General features: G+C 43.5%; 1 protein-coding gene across 2 annotated transcripts in view; it reads right to left on the bottom strand.

The window, feature by feature from the left end:
- PANK1 (pantothenate kinase 1) overlaps positions 1 to 18,056 on the bottom strand; it is a 153,547-nt gene that overhangs the window by 11,946 nt on the left and 123,545 nt on the right. For both annotated transcript variants that reach the window (XM_078642922.1, XM_078642923.1), the window contains exons 3-4: positions 14,071 to 14,324; positions 7,403 to 7,579 (exon numbers count right to left, since the gene is read on the bottom strand). In XM_078642922.1, coding sequence (XP_078499048.1) covers positions 7,403 to 7,579; positions 14,071 to 14,324 — 431 coding nt within the window. The remainder of the gene's footprint in view (positions 1 to 7,402; positions 7,580 to 14,070; positions 14,325 to 18,056) is intronic.

Here is an 18,056-nt window from a genome sequence, read left to right as displayed (position 1 = left end):
TACTTGTGTGCTACAGCAGCAAAATTGCCAAGGACTGCCAGCAAGGTACCGAATCACCAGGCAATGATCAAATTGAAAAGAAAAAAAGAAGAAAGAAATCAGAAGCTGAGAATTTTGAGGAGCTATTCTCTGCAGAACTGTGCCACTGACATTGTGCTAAAGTTAGATGTAAAATGTGAGCTATTGGATAACCTGAAGCAGGGTGGCCATTCCATGGTGTTAAGCATTCTATTTTCAATCCAGGTGGAGTCAACCATCCTCAAGAGAAGAAGAGTTTTCTGCATTTAGTGAAGCTTCTAGAAGAGTCTGCATAACACCAGGAGAGGAGGTCTTACAGAATCATCCTGAGGAACTTGGAGAAGAGCGAGGTGCTGGAAGGTGCTTTTACTCTGCGGATTTGAGGGACAATGCATAGCAACGTGGGATTCGGAAAACGAGAGGACCTGACCTCCCTCATTCCTGACTTGAATCTGATACCTTAGCAAAGAAAAGAATCCAGAAGAAAGCTTTTTTCTGCTTGTGGCGTCAGAGGAAGGCAGAGACTCTCAGGATGTCGTACAGAGACCAATTGCGTGGTAAGCTGGGCACTTTCAGGAAAAATCCTCTTGCAGCTTGTTGCGCCCCGGCAACCTCATTGGAGGTCAGCCAACTGCACTTTGGAGTCCACTTCTTTGCTCTGCACATGGAGGGAACAACTTCAGTCTTTCTGTACTTTTCTCAGATCATAGACAGCAGTTCCAGTCCTCTGCTCTTCCGCAGGCCCAGAAAGTGTTCTGAGGAGGTGCCCTAGGGTGCCACTTTTATGCCTGGCACCAGCTAGTGGTAGAGGGTGACTCCTGGGCAGTACCTAGCCGCTGGGGTAAACGTCCTGCAGGGAACCCTATCAACATTTCTACAGCTCCTGGTTGCTCTACTCTACTGAAAAAAATCCCACACAGCCCCTCATTTTCAAATTTCAAGATGGGGAACCATTCTCCCCTAGTGCAGAGTCAGAGGGGTGGTCAAGGATAATGAGCAGTCCCCTCTTCTGTGGTCACTCGCAACTGATTTTGGTGGTAACTTTGCTTCTACTTGGTTTGGCACCTATTTGACTATGGGGGGAAAACCTGGGACTTTCCAAGTGTCAGCTACCATTTACTTGTGACAGGGAAGGCCCCTTTGAGGTTAATTAAGTTCTAGGGACCACCCCAAGTGCTCTTCCTCTCAAGGAAAGAAAACATCTCCCCTACCCAAATAAGCCTCAGTCCGCTTCAGGGACGGTAAAGCTAACTTTATAAAAGTTACATTTTCCATATAGTTGATACAAATCTGACTTCGCATTTACATTGCATTTTTGTTTAAATATAAATATTTCTTTGAAAGGAGTCTATGGGTAGTACAGGTCTAAAGATATAAATTTAAGTGTGTAATTGATGCTTTGACTTTTCCTATGTACCAGTTACAGCCTGACTAGTGACTATTTCGTTTTAGGCCTAGTCACATGTTCTACTGTCAAATATTATGCACACTACCTTGTGGGCAGCAAGGTGCTTAGTGGTGACTTATAAAATATTTAACATAAGGTTTTCCTAAATGTAAAGAGGTTGATTTTGAGAGGTATGTAAAGCAGGGTTCAAGCTGCTGCGGTTAGGGTACACAGGGTAGGCCTAAAGCCGTGTTTTCACCACCACTGTAGTGGATGACAAAATAGATGCTGCAGTCCACAAGTCACATTTAACTTTCCATGCCATGGGTGTATTTCTGTAGAGTATACGATAGCCTAATTGGAAAGTTAAATGTGCTAATCAGATTTTAGGCAAATTTCAATATATTTTAGAGGTGAGAGCACATACTCTGGCCAGCAGTGTTCCAAAATAAAGATAATGTCCAGGGGGTGATGACCAAAAAAGGGCCACTTTGCAACAAGTGATAATAAAATGTAATGGAGTTACACACATAGTAATTAAATTCTATAATCAATATATTACCTAGAAAATATAGTTACTAATCCTAAATAGTAACTACTCTATATGCTTTCCAGCCTCTTGTTTCACAATGAGCGACATATCACCTTGCAGATTTTTGTGGGAATGTGTCTGAGCTTTTCTAATGAAAAAAGGTGATTGGCTTTCCAAACCAAGTGCCCGAGATGCACCAATGGCAATCACCTACATGCCTCATCAGAATTTCTTAAAGTCCAACACAAATTGTATCTCACTAAATGGACACAAGCCGGCTGAGTGAAAGGAATAAAACTGAACATGCAAGAAGTTTAAGGACAAAGTACACAGAAAGGACTACAATAGGTATGCTACCTTTAACAATCCTACATTCAAGCTTCTCCGACTCCCAATAAGTGGGAACTCCCTGAAATATAAAACAAAATAGCAGGTAATTCAAATGAAATGCTTCTCAAAATGGACTAACCGGTTGGGTTTTCGTGTCCAGGGAATCCTGCGTACAAAATAAATTTTACATAGACTAAGTAAATAATATACATAGTACGGTAGGTTGCAGTGTCTAAACTTTGTGACTCAAAGTGATTTTTTAGAAGTCCATCTCCAGGCTCTGTAGGAGGTGTAGGCCAATAGTTTTAGAAGCACAAAAAACGTGTGGACAAAGCATGTTCGTATCCAAAACACACTCCGCACACTATCCTCCTGCGCCAATGTCTTTTGGGTGCCTTGTCTCCATTCTTGACTGATGAACCAGTAGCTACTCAGACAAGAGATGTGTTAAGCAGAATCATTTGGATAAGGGCAACACACATGACCAGTGCTAGACTCACTGTGGTGTTCAAAACTTAAAGATCAGACTCAAACTCATTATAACCACACAATGTGACATCATGGTGAAAAGCTCCAGAAAAAGAAAGGAAAGTTGGACCACTAGACAAGAAGAGAAATGCCAAGTTGGAAATGCCGGAGGCTGTCACAGAACTTTACCCCCAAGACAAGAAGGAAATAATCATGAAGATATAACGTTTGACCTCCTTCATATGGCATTGGAAGACTAGAGAAAGCAAATCACAGACTTATGAGACTTCCAGAGAGAGAAAAATAAGAAAAACTGTGGAAGAAATTTAGAAGAGAAAGAAGAAGGAAGTGAGGGAGACGGGCCACTCTGTGGAAGGAAGAACCCATCTATTCAACCAAGGAAGTCACTATCGTGAAGTAGAAAAGTGGGGCATGGCGAAAGTAAGCATAATCGGTCCCACACTGCCATGGAAGAAAAACTTTCTGCGAAACACTATGAGAACCAAACTAAGGGATTATCAACAGTGATATCCATAAAGAGGTTGCGCCAAAGGTTCCCAAGATACAACTCAATCAGCAAGCTTTGAAAAAAGACAAGTGCTAAAAAACAAGTCTCAGAGCACCCTAATGGGGTAAAATGTTTCTGAATCGCTAAGTTCCCCGTTTATCCACACATTGGTTAACATGACTAAAATAAAAGTACGTTTATCATTATGTAGTGAAGTGCTTGCAGTACATTGTGTGTTTTATATGATATTTGCCCCATTAAAACAAATTGAATTTTTCTCCTGCTGCTGTCCTCCCTATGCTTACTACCTAAAATTCCAATCAGCCCTTCCTCATCCAATGTCATTGTCTATTTGAGCAGATAGCCTTCCGGAGTCGAACTCCCATCTGCAGACAATCAACCCATTTGCTTCTGGACTGCAAGGAGTTTTTCCTCGCTTGCTGTTGCGCTCCTTCACACCCTTCAGGGATATAACCATTAGGAATCCCTGACAACCCAAAGTTTTCAATCCTTTTTCTGAGGTTATCCAGACCATGTCTTAAAGTAAAAGGAAGTGTTTAAGTGTATGTTTCTCTATTAGGCACATTAGAGCCTACAACCAGTTTCTCTCTACCTCGTCCCCTTTCAGTCCAGCACCCTTAGTCACAGTACATCTTTTCGCGAACTGCACCACCTTATATGCCTTGCGGCTTTCAAAACACAATGATAGGAAATGAGCCACAGCACAAAGGACTGCCACTCAGACTACTAGTGATATGTTAGTCAGGAGGCCGAGCCTTGCATGGACCTGCAAATTTGTCATCCTAGAAGAACACCTATATAAAAACTGCCTATAGGTATCCCTGACCAGTTCCTGCATAGTGCAATGTCCATGGGCTTGGTGTGGAAATCTGGAGGTGAAGTGCTGGCATTTTGTATTAACTGGGGTTGTAAACAAGTCTATGTGTGGAGTACCTGAATGTTGGCCGTACCTCTGAAGTATTTTAGGGTTTACTTGCACTTGTGGAACTGCTGATGCGTCCCACTGAGCAGACGGTTGATCTCTGTAAGATGCTCTACCAGGTGGTTAATGTTGCGGCAAATTGCACAATGCCAAATCTGTTAAGCCAACTGCGAGAGCTGCAGTGTAATTCTCCCTGATTCTTTAGGTAGTACATTGCGTCAATTTTGTATGAACTGATAAGGAACTCCTTTTGACAGATGATTAATAAGACTTTTAGAGCCCAGTTGATGATTAATAGCTCGAGACAGTTGAAGCACATACCCTGGTGTTGAGATGTTTACATCCCCTGGCCATTCAGGTTTTTGAGGTGCATACCTCAACCTGTGAGAGAGGCACTTGCGGTGAGGGTCACTTGCAGTACTGGGTAAAAGTTCCTTATGCAAATTGGTGCTGTTCTACTATTGCAGCGAGCAGTAGGCTTTGGCCTGAACCAGCACTAGATCTTCCCTGTCACCCTACACTTAAGGACACTAAGGTGGCACATACGAAGTTTTGCATAAGGACTAATGGTGATAAAGGACACCATCCATCTCCTTTAGAGGATGCATGACAATTCTCATTGAGAGCCGATGACTGCTCTGAAAAAGGGGTAGCCACTGCTTGACAGCTGCGACTCCGCTGAATGGAATAAGCCTTCCCCATAACTGCATCCAAAACGTACACTAGGAAGGGATGAATATGAAGAGGCTGTAGGTGGAATATGCTGAATCCTGGGCTGTGGAGCAGGGGCACCGCTATTTGAGTGTGAGCTAGACACTTTAGCTTGGTGTGGCTCTTGATTAGATCAAACATTGAGGTAGGGAAACACATGAATGCCCCCCTTTGCAAATGGAATGCCACCACTGAGAGGCACTTTGCAAACATCACTTCAGCCTTGGTGACTCCCTAAGAAAGACGACTGAATTAGTAGTGTTGGCCACTTACGACAAAGCAAAGATTAAGTTGATTATCGGTTTGGATAGGTTTGTGGCAACAGCTGTCACTTGAGTTCTTGCACGGTCATGTCATTTCCCAGTTAGAGAAGGGGGATAACATCCTGTGGAGTGGTCAAGCAAAAATGCTCTGACAGGATGTAATGGTTGATGAGCCCGAGGTCGAGGATAGGCCTCAGGGAAATGTCCTTTTTGGGAGAAAGAAAAAATACATAGATGCCACTTTCTTGTTGTAGTGGGGCACTCACTATGTGGCACCCTTCTGCAGGAAGGCATGTACCTACTCTTGAAAAAGTGAGAGCTGTTCTGTGCTGAGAGCTTGTGAATGAGGTGAGAAATTGGGAGTGTGTGCGTGTAGTTCTGGGCAACTGTCATGTTAAATGCGGCTAGGGCCCACTTCTCAGACCTGATCTTCTCCCAGCGAGTAAATCACGTAACGTCCATCAAGTGACATGTGATCGTGGGGACAGATAGCAATTCATTGCTTGAAGAGGACAGAACCTTTTTGCTGCGGTTACCTTTACTGTTACCCCTATTGTTACCTCTGTAGGAGCCCAGCCTGCTGCACCTTCCCACTTACTAAAGCAAGGGCTGCAGTTGCCTTTGATAAGAGTAGGATTGCCTGGGCAAGGCTGTCTTCGCTGGTTTGATGTTTTCAAAAGGAGCCTCTAAATAAGGTGAATTAAAGTGTGTTCATGGATTTGGCTGCCTTTGTCTCATTCTAGATCTTTTCAAGCATCTCCTCAACCTGAGGGCCGAAAAAGTGCTAGCCATCAAAAAGGAAGTTAATGAGATGCTGTTGCACCTCAGGCTTGAACCCGGAGATACGCAGCCACGCATGCCTTCCGAGCAACATGCTGGAGTTGATGCCACTGGATGTAGTATCTGCAGAATCTAAAGCACAACGGATGATGGAGTGAGTTATCACCTTACCCCGGCGTACTATCTCCTCCCCATGCTCCCTGCTCTGTGAGATGCTCACAAAGCTCTTGCATCTCCTCACATTGTGCCATGTCGTACCGTGAAAGGATAACCACAGAATGAGTTCATTTCCAATGAGCTGCCGCACCACGAACCACCCCACCCTTTTGCTAGCCGTATCAATCTTTTTGCTCTTCTTGTCTGGAAGAAAAGCATCACCGGTGCCTTATGAAGAAGCATGCTTGTGATATATGTGTGTGGATGGCGACTGATTTAGGCGGAGGAGTGTGGCTCACTGATTAGAGCGGCAGACCCTGATGCAGAGGTCTGGCCCGGGACCAGGGTTCAATTCCCGATGCAGCAGGGTCCTGAGCCCAAAAATGTCCACGGACTTGATAATTCTCGCCTCGGTGCCTATTCTAATCATGGGGTCCCACGCTGCAACTCTGGGCAATAGTTGCTTAATCTCCACTACGGCGGCCCACCCGCTGCGGGATGCCTGGCTTTCACCCTGGGGATACCCAGTAGGGGTTATCTCACAGGAAAAAGCCAGGACGGGTTCCCAAGGCAAGCACCTTGATGCCTTTGGGTGATACGTGCGCTATATAAGTTGCAATACAATACAATACAATACAGGTGTAACCTGCCCCCTAATACAAATTGGATCCTTAGCAGAGGTTTTTTTTCTTCTTTCTACACCCGGAGATATAACTCGCACTCTCACAATCTCCTTAAAATGATCAGGGGAGAACTTTTAGCATGCCCTTTAATAGGTCGATGCCCTCAGCTGGTGGCTTGTTCGGGTCCGAAGACTTGCTCACTTCCGAAGGTTGGTGCCGGTTGAAGCTTGAAGGCTGCGGCGGCTCATGCCCTGTCTTATATAGGCACCCATGCTCTACCACAGCATGGCATTTTAGGGTGCCTTGGCCGAGAGATGAAGTATGACACCTAGTTGGGAGAAGGTTCATGTTCCTGAAAAAAAGATTCTCTAAGTGGACCTGGTAAATAAAGAGGAACATATAAAGTACTATGTGGAAACTCTAGGATAGAGGGTTGATCTGGAATGTCAAATTTTTTGATTTATTGATTAATACAAGGGGGACATACAACAGACTGATTTCAACCTCTCAGCCCCCCTCTTTTTATATTCTGGATTATTTGTTTCAGGCAAACGTTGAGTAAATAGAAATATACATAAAGACTTCCCCAAAATCTTGTGGCTCTTCAAAAAAAATTATGATAGACTATATCCTCATAAAGGTCAAGGACATTCACAGTGTGCTGCTAAAATGTTAATACATACCTTGACGCAACAGCAGACCCCTGAAGTCCAAAACGCTCATAATCTCCACCATAGATATCTTTCACCAATTTATCAACATTAGTACTATCTCCTTCAGCTGCCATTTTGAGCGCATCCTCAAAAGTCTCACAACCGGTCAGCAAACAGCATAAACCCAGGAATGTTCCACCACCAAGACTAAACGACAAGAAAAATAAATTAAGTGTGATGCAACAAAATCCAGAGGGTGTATAGAAGGGTCATTACATAGATAAACAAGTATGCAGGAATAGTTTTTCCATTAATGGAAAAGACAATGATCAATTTAAAGATCATAAATTTTAAATAAGATGTGTATTTGAAGAGGAATCTCTAGCCATGCAAACACAAATAATAAAAAAAGGATAATGAACTAGATACATACTGAAAATGGAACTTTCAGTGCTAGCTTCTAGGAGTAGGCGATAAATTGCGCTTCGCCAGCGGAGTTTTGGCCACTCCACATTATGAGACCGTTTGTGGTGAGAAATCAGGAGCTCGAGTAGAAAATCTACTTGAGTTGCAGCAAAACTGACTCAAGGTGTAGCGCCCTCTGGCGTGCCACATGAGGAAGTTTGCGCTCATTTTTCATCACAGAACAAACGCGTGGTGCTAAAAATCAGTGCGTGCCATTTCAGACCTCTGGTGGCACTCTGTGGAATCTTACAAAGTTTTAATTTAAATCTGGGGATTGAAACTAAGCGAGTTCCGGCCACCCCTACTAGCTGCTCTTGGATGCGTAGCAGTTTACGGGCCTTCCTCCAAAGATGCCTTAACAGAGGTGAAGTCTTCATAGCTGATGTACATTTGAACATTTTGGAAAGGCATGCGTGCATCCCACATAATGTAGCACTACACAAGCACACAAACTGAGCTAGCACCAGAGGCAGAACATGAATACATGTGCACTGGGTATCAAAAACGTAACCGTGACTTGGGCCACTGAAAACATGTGCCTCCAAAAAGTCATCCTCATTCAACAATTGTTTTATTTCTCAAAAGGTTTGGAATGGACTACAACCAGGAAAAGCTGAAGAATGAAACAGCAAGAAGCAAACTAGTGTTAGCAACGAGACAGTAATACAAATATATGAGGATGTTTTCTAGAGATGCTACTGTGTTAAATCATAAGGGTTTATCACAACGTGGTGCGATTACTTCTATCTTCCCGTACTTGATAATGTACAAATGTTGTTGCTGCTGTTGGCATTGCAACTAAAAAAATGTTTTTTTTTATTGCAATGAGAATGCAGAGTGTTGGCTTGTTAATTAGTGCCTCTCGGGATCATCCGCATCTTGGGGCAGATCTGGAGATTAGGTGAAGAAGGAAAGAATAAAGTTACATACACTTCAACTCCAGAAAGGGAGGACTACAATCTACAGTATTTTCTGTCCACTCAGACACAAGCACGTCATTCTAAATATGTCTGGGTACAAAGGAGATCCACAACTAGTGTGTGTCTCTCAATCTCCATCCCTTCCCCAGAACAGCCTAATTTGGAAACTTCAAAATGTTTTCATTCCCATCCATGCTGGAGCAATTTTCAGACTGCTAAGGCGGTATGCCTTGTGTTGGCAGATACGATCAGGTGAACCGCAGGCAGCAAAGGCAATGGCCCGGAGTCTAGCTGTAGGAAGCCGGCTCTCTGTGTAGTGTACTAAAAAGGAAGCACCATGTATAGAGAGTCCGGTGAACCTTCAACTGGTATCCAGAGGTAAAAAGCAGATGTACAAATGCTCTTTTTGGGGTAGCATGGGCGAGAATAGGCTTATCAGAGGATAGTGCTTAGCATTTGGAGTACTCACGAAGCAATAAATGAGAAACATACAAAAGAATAAATCAAAGACCAATTTATAAAAATAGTATGGTTTTTTTATCTAATTTTAAGACCATGAACATAGTTCTAAGGTAAAAATTAAATGTAGGGGCATTGGAAGGGAAGACGGGTAGAAGTCAATGGGCTACCTACCTTTAGGGTGTCTACACCCTCTAGTGATCACTTCTTGTGGGAAGGAGCACTACCCTAGCTCGGATAGGTTGTTTCTCCACAATCACATGATGGTGTAATTTCGGAGAGGGGTTCACATCACCTTCCCCACCCTAGGGGTGGTGTAGGCTAAGTGGGGACCCTCATCCCACACAAACTAATTTTCACACCTTTCCTCCCGCCAAAAGTGGAGCAGGAAATGGGACCTGACCTCCCCTACTATTTGGGGGCTCCTGGGTTGGATTTCAAAGGTGGCATCTTCAGTGAAGCTACCCGCTAGGGAAAACCATCCTGTCCTGGCACAGAGGGCTGTGAACCATGTTGACTCTTAGGATTTCCCTGCACCAAAACATGCAGACTGCAATGGCAATATGAATAGTCTTGGTGAGGGGTCCTTGGGGTGGCATAACCAGTGCTGCAGCCCCAGAGGACCTCATTCTTTAGTACCCATGCCCTAGGTACCAGGGTACCGCTTACTAGGGACTTACAAGAGTAACTGAAGTCGTGCCAATCATGTTACAATGTTTGGGAAGGAGATCTGGCACTGGGAACCTGGTTAGCAGGGGCCCAGTGCACTTGTAGATCAAAATCACATCAGGCAACAAGCAGGGGCTAAACATGTCAAAAGCGGCACTTTCCTACACCAGCTGCATAGTTCGATGGTCAAGAAACAAAGATAGTGGAAATGAGTGTTCCCTGGCTTATTGATTTAGATTCAACATAAACATGGTTTTGTCTAGGGTGGTCCTAAAGGATATGAGGCAATGAACAGTCCCATCAATTCCGAAATATTTATATGTAGAGTGTTTTCTGGGACTAACCAAAGGCCATGCACCTTCAGGTGACTCTTAGCTGCTGTCCAACTATAAATGCCATTGCAACTAGTGGAAGTCATTTTAGGGGAACCAAGCAAACGGTTGGGGATCATGGTACCAATAAAAGAGATCACATCAAATCTCCTGGGATACATGGATAATAGCCAGCTGACAGTAGAGAGCATGATTCAAGGGACTGAAGATAAAGTCCCATCCATTAGGAGAAGATGGTATAAAGTTAACAGGAACCCTGAACCGATAACCCACTTACAAAACGATCCATATGTACTGGGTATTGACCTTCAGGACAGAAAGAAGGATCAAAATCAGTCCAATATTGCTCAGTGAGGAGTCACTTCATGACCATTACATCAGTGTAAGACCCGGATTAGAAGGAATTTGTTCTAGACTTAGGCTGCTTCCTTCTCTAGCCAAATGTGGACCAAGAATATCCCTTGTTTTGTACAGGGACTGGCAAAGTTGTGAAACCACTGTGGGGCTATAAAGCGTCCCTTAAAAGAAGATATTGCACTTCGAAAGGGAGAGGCAACAGGTTTAATGGCTATCATGGGCAAACAATTTATTCATGATCGCTTTCCGAATCTTGTAGCAAACTGATCTTTCCCATAAAGGATATGGAGGGCATGCTCTTGTGCACCAAAACAGAGGCAAGAACTGAGATGGGAGGCCTGTCGGTGAATGTCCATGCCAGGTTTTATGCTATGTCAAAATGGACCCAAGCATGCTGCAGAACTTTTTCATTTCACAAACCCCTGTGTGAATTTCTGTTAATTTCTGGCTGCTACTTAAACATGACTTTGAGTAGACATCTACTCAAACAAGAAAAACGAGCATCAAATACCATCACACACTTGATTACAGCGGAAAGAGCATGTAGCCGAAGGAATGATGCAAGAGTCTGTCTAGACATGATGCAGGAGGAGAATCCGCAATCCATCCAGAATAATGATGAGACGGGGACATGGAAGAGGGCAGATGATGACCAGCAACAAATAAGTTCAAAAATATATTTAGGCTGCAGAAACTATTTTGAATCTTTTACCAAGTCCTACTCTCAAATCTTTAGCAGGCTGTTCATAACTTTTCAGTAGTCTGTAGGTCACTTCCAATTTGGACTTAATGAACATCAGGATAAATCAAACCAACACTCATTTACTGATCTTGACAACCTAACTCTGCCACGGGTCATGTTGCAGCAGTAAACCGTTAGGGGAAAAAAGGAAAGAAAGGGTTTCTCTAGAGGGGAAAGATGGTGAATAATGGAACTGCAGAACAAGGTCCCAGAAAACTAAAAGACCCACTTGTGATATGTGACTTCCAAGTATTGTCCCACAAGACTGGTGGCATATGGTCAGTGCAACTCATGTTTCTTTATCCGAGCCAGGAGAAAGGTGATAGCTCTAGCACCGAGGTAGGTCTCTGCTGTGAGTTGGTCCCTGCAGACATAGCTTGTGAAATCGAGATATCCTGCACAATGACTGCTGTTGCAGTCCCTTTCTCTTTAATAAAAGAGGGATTTCGGAGAGAGATGCATGGTTAAAACTTCTAGTTAATCCTATTTTTCACATCTGTGATCTTTTTACATGTATACCCACAGTGGCGATTCTCGTTTTTTTTGTTGTCAAATGTGCAAGGAAAAATAATATATATCGACAATCTAGCAACCCACAGAGCCTCCTGAATTTCTTAGTGTCATTAATCTTTCAAGCAAGGTGTCCCTTTATTTGTGAGAGATGACAGAAAGGACCAGGTGATTGTAGAAGATTGCCACAATAACCTGAGAAGAACATCTGCCTCCAAAATGTCAAGAAGACTTTTTTGGAAGTGCCAGTCTCTCTGTCACAGTAAGAGTCACTAGTGGCATGGGCCTTCATGGGCTCAAAATGAGCCAGGTCAGCTGAAGACTTTTAGAGCCCACCAGAGGTCATATTTAGATTCCCAGTAGCAGTTTCAAAAAGATTTTTTGCTGAAATTATTTTCAGCAATCCTAAAAAGTCTGTAGTTACAAAGTGGAATCTTCGCTCTTTTGGAGTGTTTGGTTCTTAGCAACTGAAACAAATATCATAATGGTTCGAGTGCAAGTTTGATGTAATCAAGAGTACAAACAGAGTTTTCCAAAGTGACCCAAATAAAAAAAAAAGCAAACTTGCAATTTCAAGCTTCCAAACAGAAATAAAGAGCGAAAAAAATACACAAAATAAAAGCATTTAATACACATTGGTTAAATAATTAGCTATAAAAAGCAAACAAATGGTGCTAAAAAATCTAAAAATGGCTCAAAGCTGTTCATTGCTACTTCTGATGGTGAGGCACAAAAGTGGGGTGAATTAGCATAAAACAGATTTGACCAAGAATGAAAATGTCGCAAAAGTTACTCCTGGAAAGGAATGAAGTGCAAAAAAAAGATGAGTGTTTGGACAAGAATGAGCTAGTGGCCTGAGTTAGTACCATGCATTTTGAGGAAGACACGTCCCTGGAAGGGGTCAGAGAGAGCGAGAGAGAGAATATTTATATACACACACGTATATGTATTAATGTGTATATATATATATCATACATATATATATCATACATGCCAATAGACCCGATTCAGGCGGGAGACTACAGATTTTTCAATCCAAAAATTGCTTTATTTTAGCTGTCTCCCGTTTGAAATTGCATTTTCTACAATAGAAGCCAATGGGGCATTTTCATTCTCCCGATTTTTTATTTTAAATCTCCCACGTTCCTGTCCTTAAATGTTGGCATGTATGATATATACACACAAACACACATTCAAAACTGGGGTCTGGGTCTGTATGAAGAAAATGATGTACAGCTCCATATATTTATGATAATACTATGAAGGTAATGCCACTGTGAAAAGATTGCAATGTTGGAAGGGATTTGGTTCGGAGGATGTCCGATACCAATCGCTCTGGGGACTGGAGCTTTTTGACCGGGACATTGTTTAAACAGCATCAGCTGACATACGAACTGCCGTGACTGTGGTGTAATACTATCTGCAATGCACGGGGCTGCTGTCAAGAGCAATTGAGAACTTTTGCCTTAGAAATGTGAACTGTTCATAATATCAGCGAGAGTTATAAGTCCCTGATGCATTCTGGTTATTTGATGCTCCCCGGTCACGTGAATTTTGTACACCTATAAAAATGCTTGCACCATCGCACTTTGCTTTGAGCTTCCTTTTCTGTGAACAAGGCAGACGCCGAAACTAGTTAGAATTTGGGAGCCTTTCAAGCTGCATTTTCCTGGAATAAAGCTCTTTGTCTCCAGAGATGGGCCTCTGTTCTTCTGTTCATGTGCTATGATTTACCGGGCCTCTCCGTGCCCGCCAAAGGACGCCCTGAAGGGTCGGGGACTCCTTTTTTGTGGATATATATATATATATATATATATATATATATATATATATATATATATATATCATACATATATATATATATCATACATATATATATCATACATGCCAATAGACCCGATTCAGGCGGGAGACTACAGATTTCTCAATCCAAAAATTGCTTTATTTTAGCTGTCTCCCACCTGAAATTGCATTTTCTACAATAGAAGCCAATGGGGCATTTTCATTCTCCCGATTTTTTATTTTAAATCTCCAACGTCCCTGTCCTTAAATGTTGGCATGTATGATATATATACACAAACACACATGCAAAACTGGGTTCTGGGTCTGTATGAAAAAAATGATGTACAGCTCCATATATTTTTTGGAGCAAGCCTGAGGCAATTCAACGAAAAGCTAAAGGTATTATAGTCGTCTTGTCTGCGGCATTTTGGGACTCGCAGTTCGAGAAGTGGAGCTAGTTACCTGGTCCCTGTAACACGTTTGTAGCTGTCCTTGGAATAGACGGCCAAGATGCTGACCCCGGAGCCTATGTTAACCAGCAACATAGGGTACGGATTGTCAAGGCAGTAGGGCTTTTTCTGACAGAGTTCAGCGTCGGTTGCATTCTCAAAATAATAGCACTCAGAAGAGCCATTGAAGCCCACAGAGTCCACGTACAACAGGCCCTGGATCAAGCAGTCGAGTTCATCCAGTTTATGCAGTTGGAGGTCAGCTATCTGAAAAAAGCAGAAGAGGTTAATTAATGAACAAACATAAGTTTGACGAGCACACAACATGGCACCGCTACAAAAGCAAACTTTGCCCTTTTGCACTCTGCCACAGAAGGCTCAAGCCAATAAACCGCCAAAGTACAGTCTGGACACGATTTCTCAAACGGACTGGAATGTAGGCGCGAGCTGGTGCCTAACGGGCAAAGTACAACAAAGTATCCCGACATAAATGCTAGATAAAACGGTTCTCTAGAGATTATCAACCAACACAATCATGGGATGCACTCTTGATTTCACGACTTAGGCTGATTGACAGTGTATGTGGGTAAAATGGCACACATTTGAACTCGTACAGGCCGATGCATTCGTTTGGGCTAATTCACCAGTTCCTTTAATGATAGTACACACGTTCATGAAAGTCTAATTTTTTTTTTATCAATTTCACCATTTTCAATTAACCTTATTTTTTTTTTCGCCACATCGCCTTTCTAACTTCGATGACTTTAGGCCTGATTTCGAGCTTGGGGAACGGACGGATTAATTAAAAATCAAGCGATTTATCTTTAAAATGCACTACTGAACTAAGGCAGTTCTGACAACTGAAAGATGCAGTGAAATCTAAAGTTAATGCGACACTGGAGACAAGTTAACAGACCTGTTGATATAGTCTTTAGGTGTTGGAGTTTACTATACATTTTTATAATTATGTTATCAACTACCATGTCAAAATATGAGGCTCACATAAGACTTTAATTGTAACAAAATAATACGACTTGGCAGAATTAATTTGCGTCATTAGTTACCTAATATCGAACTCTCCTAATGACATTACAAAAACAGGTAAAAAGACAAGATACTTATTTTCTACAACCCTCTTTCTGGTGAATACTTTAACCAAAGATTTGCCACTTTTCGATCTTTCACCTTCATAGCTGCCAAGGTTTCAGATTGCTTATGAGTGACATTTTCATAGTTTCAGTGTAATTATGAGTGACATTCACTGACTACGAGTGACACTTTCTCGCGAGCAAAATCAAGCAATGAAGACAAGAGAAACATCATGATAACAGAAATGACACCCTTTCGAAGCAGACCTTAAAACTGCTAAAAAGCACCAGAAAGCCTAACGTTACCATTAATGAGAACCAATGTGGGAAAGAAAGGCTTTACTTCGATATTTACAAACCTGCGCATGCGTGCTCTGGATGGCAACAGAATGTGTGTCAATGGTCTGCACTTTCCCGACCCTCTGGACAGGCACGTTCGTACGGCCCCGTCTGCCGAAGCAGGCTGCCTGCCTCTGCAGGCTCGGCTCCCTGTGTTCCCAATCAGACACAAGGCCTTCACATGACAGCCAATTGCATTCTTCATAAAGGGGAGGGGATGTAGCGTAACGGCCAGAGCTGCCGACTTTGGTGATGGGGAACCAGGGGGTCAATTAGGATGGCGGACGGATCGCCACCGCCATGCAGGCGGTGGCGATCCGTCCGCCATCCTTGCCCGCCCGCCCGCCACCTATTTCCCCCCGCCAAATTACAATGGCGGGGGGGACTGTGGCGGACGGGAAGACCATCCGCCGCTTTTCCGCTGAAAAGCTCTAATATGGTGGCGGTGTCTATTAGACACCGCCAGCCATATTAGGATGTGCTGGGGGCTATGCCTTTCCGTGGCGGCAATGCCGCCACGAAAAGGCATACAGTCCTTGCTTTGGGGGCCCATTGCGGGCCCCCAGGGTGAAGGGGGGCGTGGGGGGTGCACATGGGGTGTACCTATGGTACCCCCCTGCATTTCAAAATACAACATGGCAGGCACCGCGTGGTGCCTGTCATGTTGTGCTTTGAAACGCACAACATGCATTTTTAAATCTGCGGCGGGCGGTGCTTTCCACACCGCCCGCCGCAATGTTAAAAATGCGGGATGCACCCGCCACTGTGGCGGGTGCATCCTAATTCCACGGACGGGACCTCCGCCCCTGTGGTGGATGGTCCCGTCCTCAGACAGGATGGCGGACGGACTTTGTCCGTCCGCCATCCTAATTGACCCCAGGTTCGAGTCTCTGTGTCTGCTCAGCATCCTGTGGTTCTGGGTAAATCACTTAATCTCCCGTGCCTACCAATGCTGTTGAAGCAGCTCTGGTGGAATGAGTCTTTAAGCTCTTAGAGGCTTCTTCTTGGTCGTGGCTCAGCAGATTTTGATACACAGGTTCCTGTTTCTGCACTGCCTTCACTTTATTGGCACCAGCAAGGCCCACATGAAACTGGCTGTCAACATCGCTCAAAGTAAAAAATAAGACCCATCAGCCTTTCAAACCAGTGAAGCCTCTCCTCTCTAAAGGGATGTGGCAGTGAGGAAAATGTAGGACGTATGATGGACTGGCCCGCACGGAAGTCAGAAACAACCTTTGGAAGAAAAGAAGCCTTGGTTCTCAGCAGCAATATGTCAGGAGGGAGATGAACGGAGGTGACTGCATATCAATGATGCAGGTGTGGGTGTGACTGTAGTAAGAAAAAAAAAGCGCTCATGTTAAAGAACTTTAGAGAGCAACTGTACAGGGGCTCGAAGAGCAAGTTATGGTCCCATTGAGGAATGATGAAGTACTTTGATCAGGAAGGTTTGTCAGGCAAACAGAAACACTGAAAAGCCCATATATTACCTTTGGCTGTGCCTAATACAAAGCCTTGCAAAAATTGGGTCAGAACCACCACCATTACCTATGTAAACACTAGAGAAGCAGAGGTAAGGCTGAAAGATAGAATGACAAATTGGAAATGTTACGATCCCACTGTGAACTGAAAGTAAAGGCTATGGGACTGCAAGACGGGCAAATGAAAGTACATATGCTGCACAACCAAATATACCAGCTAAACCCCCTGCTCCAGGGCTGAAAGAACCTCAGTCAGAGTGAATCTGTCCCTCCATAAGAAAGCATTCAGGGGCTGATGATCCAGAATTGGCCTGAGCCCTCCATCTTTCTTGGGCATCAGGTATACCCTTTGCCCCTTCTTAAGTCTGGTACTATCTAAATGCCTCCCTTGGTCAAAATGGAGATGACTTCCTGCAGAAGGATTGCAGCATAACCCGTTAGAAACCTGACTAGGAATGAGTTTGGTACAAGGGGGGATGATTTCAACAGGCAAGATGTATCTTTTTTTAACAATATACAGCACCTACGGATCTGAAGATTTGGATTTTCAGTTGTGTACAAATAAAAAAGGTTACCCGCCTACTAGTCTTGTAAAGGGAAATCAAAGGGGTTTGAAAGTCCTTGTGGCAGGTGAGCAGGATGTGGGGATTTCTGCTCTTAGTGTGGTCTATATCAGTCACCACTATGTTCTTTAGAGCCATGAAAAGTCTGAGTCGGTTGCTGAGCTGGTTAAGAGGGCTGCTGTTGGCAACAGATAGGCTAGATCCCATGAGTAGTCCCTGAAGTTTCTGTATTGTTGGTAAAACTGGCATGTCGATGAAATCAAGCCTATGAAGCAGGCCATAACGTGGCAGTATTTAAAAAACACTTGTGTTGAGTTATGCTTTTCTCCAAAGAGACTGGATCCATCTAAAGGCATGCCCATGAGGCATACTTGAACATCACAGGAGAACCCCAGCAGCCTGCATCCAGGCAAAGCAACTAACCACAACAATGATGTTCATGGCATGGCCCTCACATTCCATTGTGTCAAGGCCTGCCCTCAAACCATATTTCACAACATCTTGTCTGTGAATTGTTTGGGAAAAATCGTT

The sequence above is a fragment of the Lissotriton helveticus genome, chromosome 5_1 (assembly GCF_964261635.1).
Source record: "Lissotriton helveticus chromosome 5_1, aLisHel1.1, whole genome shotgun sequence".
NCBI lineage: Eukaryota > Metazoa > Chordata > Amphibia > Caudata > Salamandridae > Lissotriton > Lissotriton helveticus.
The sequence above is the reverse complement of the archived record's forward strand: the minus strand, read 5'-3'. Positions and strand labels throughout refer to the sequence as shown.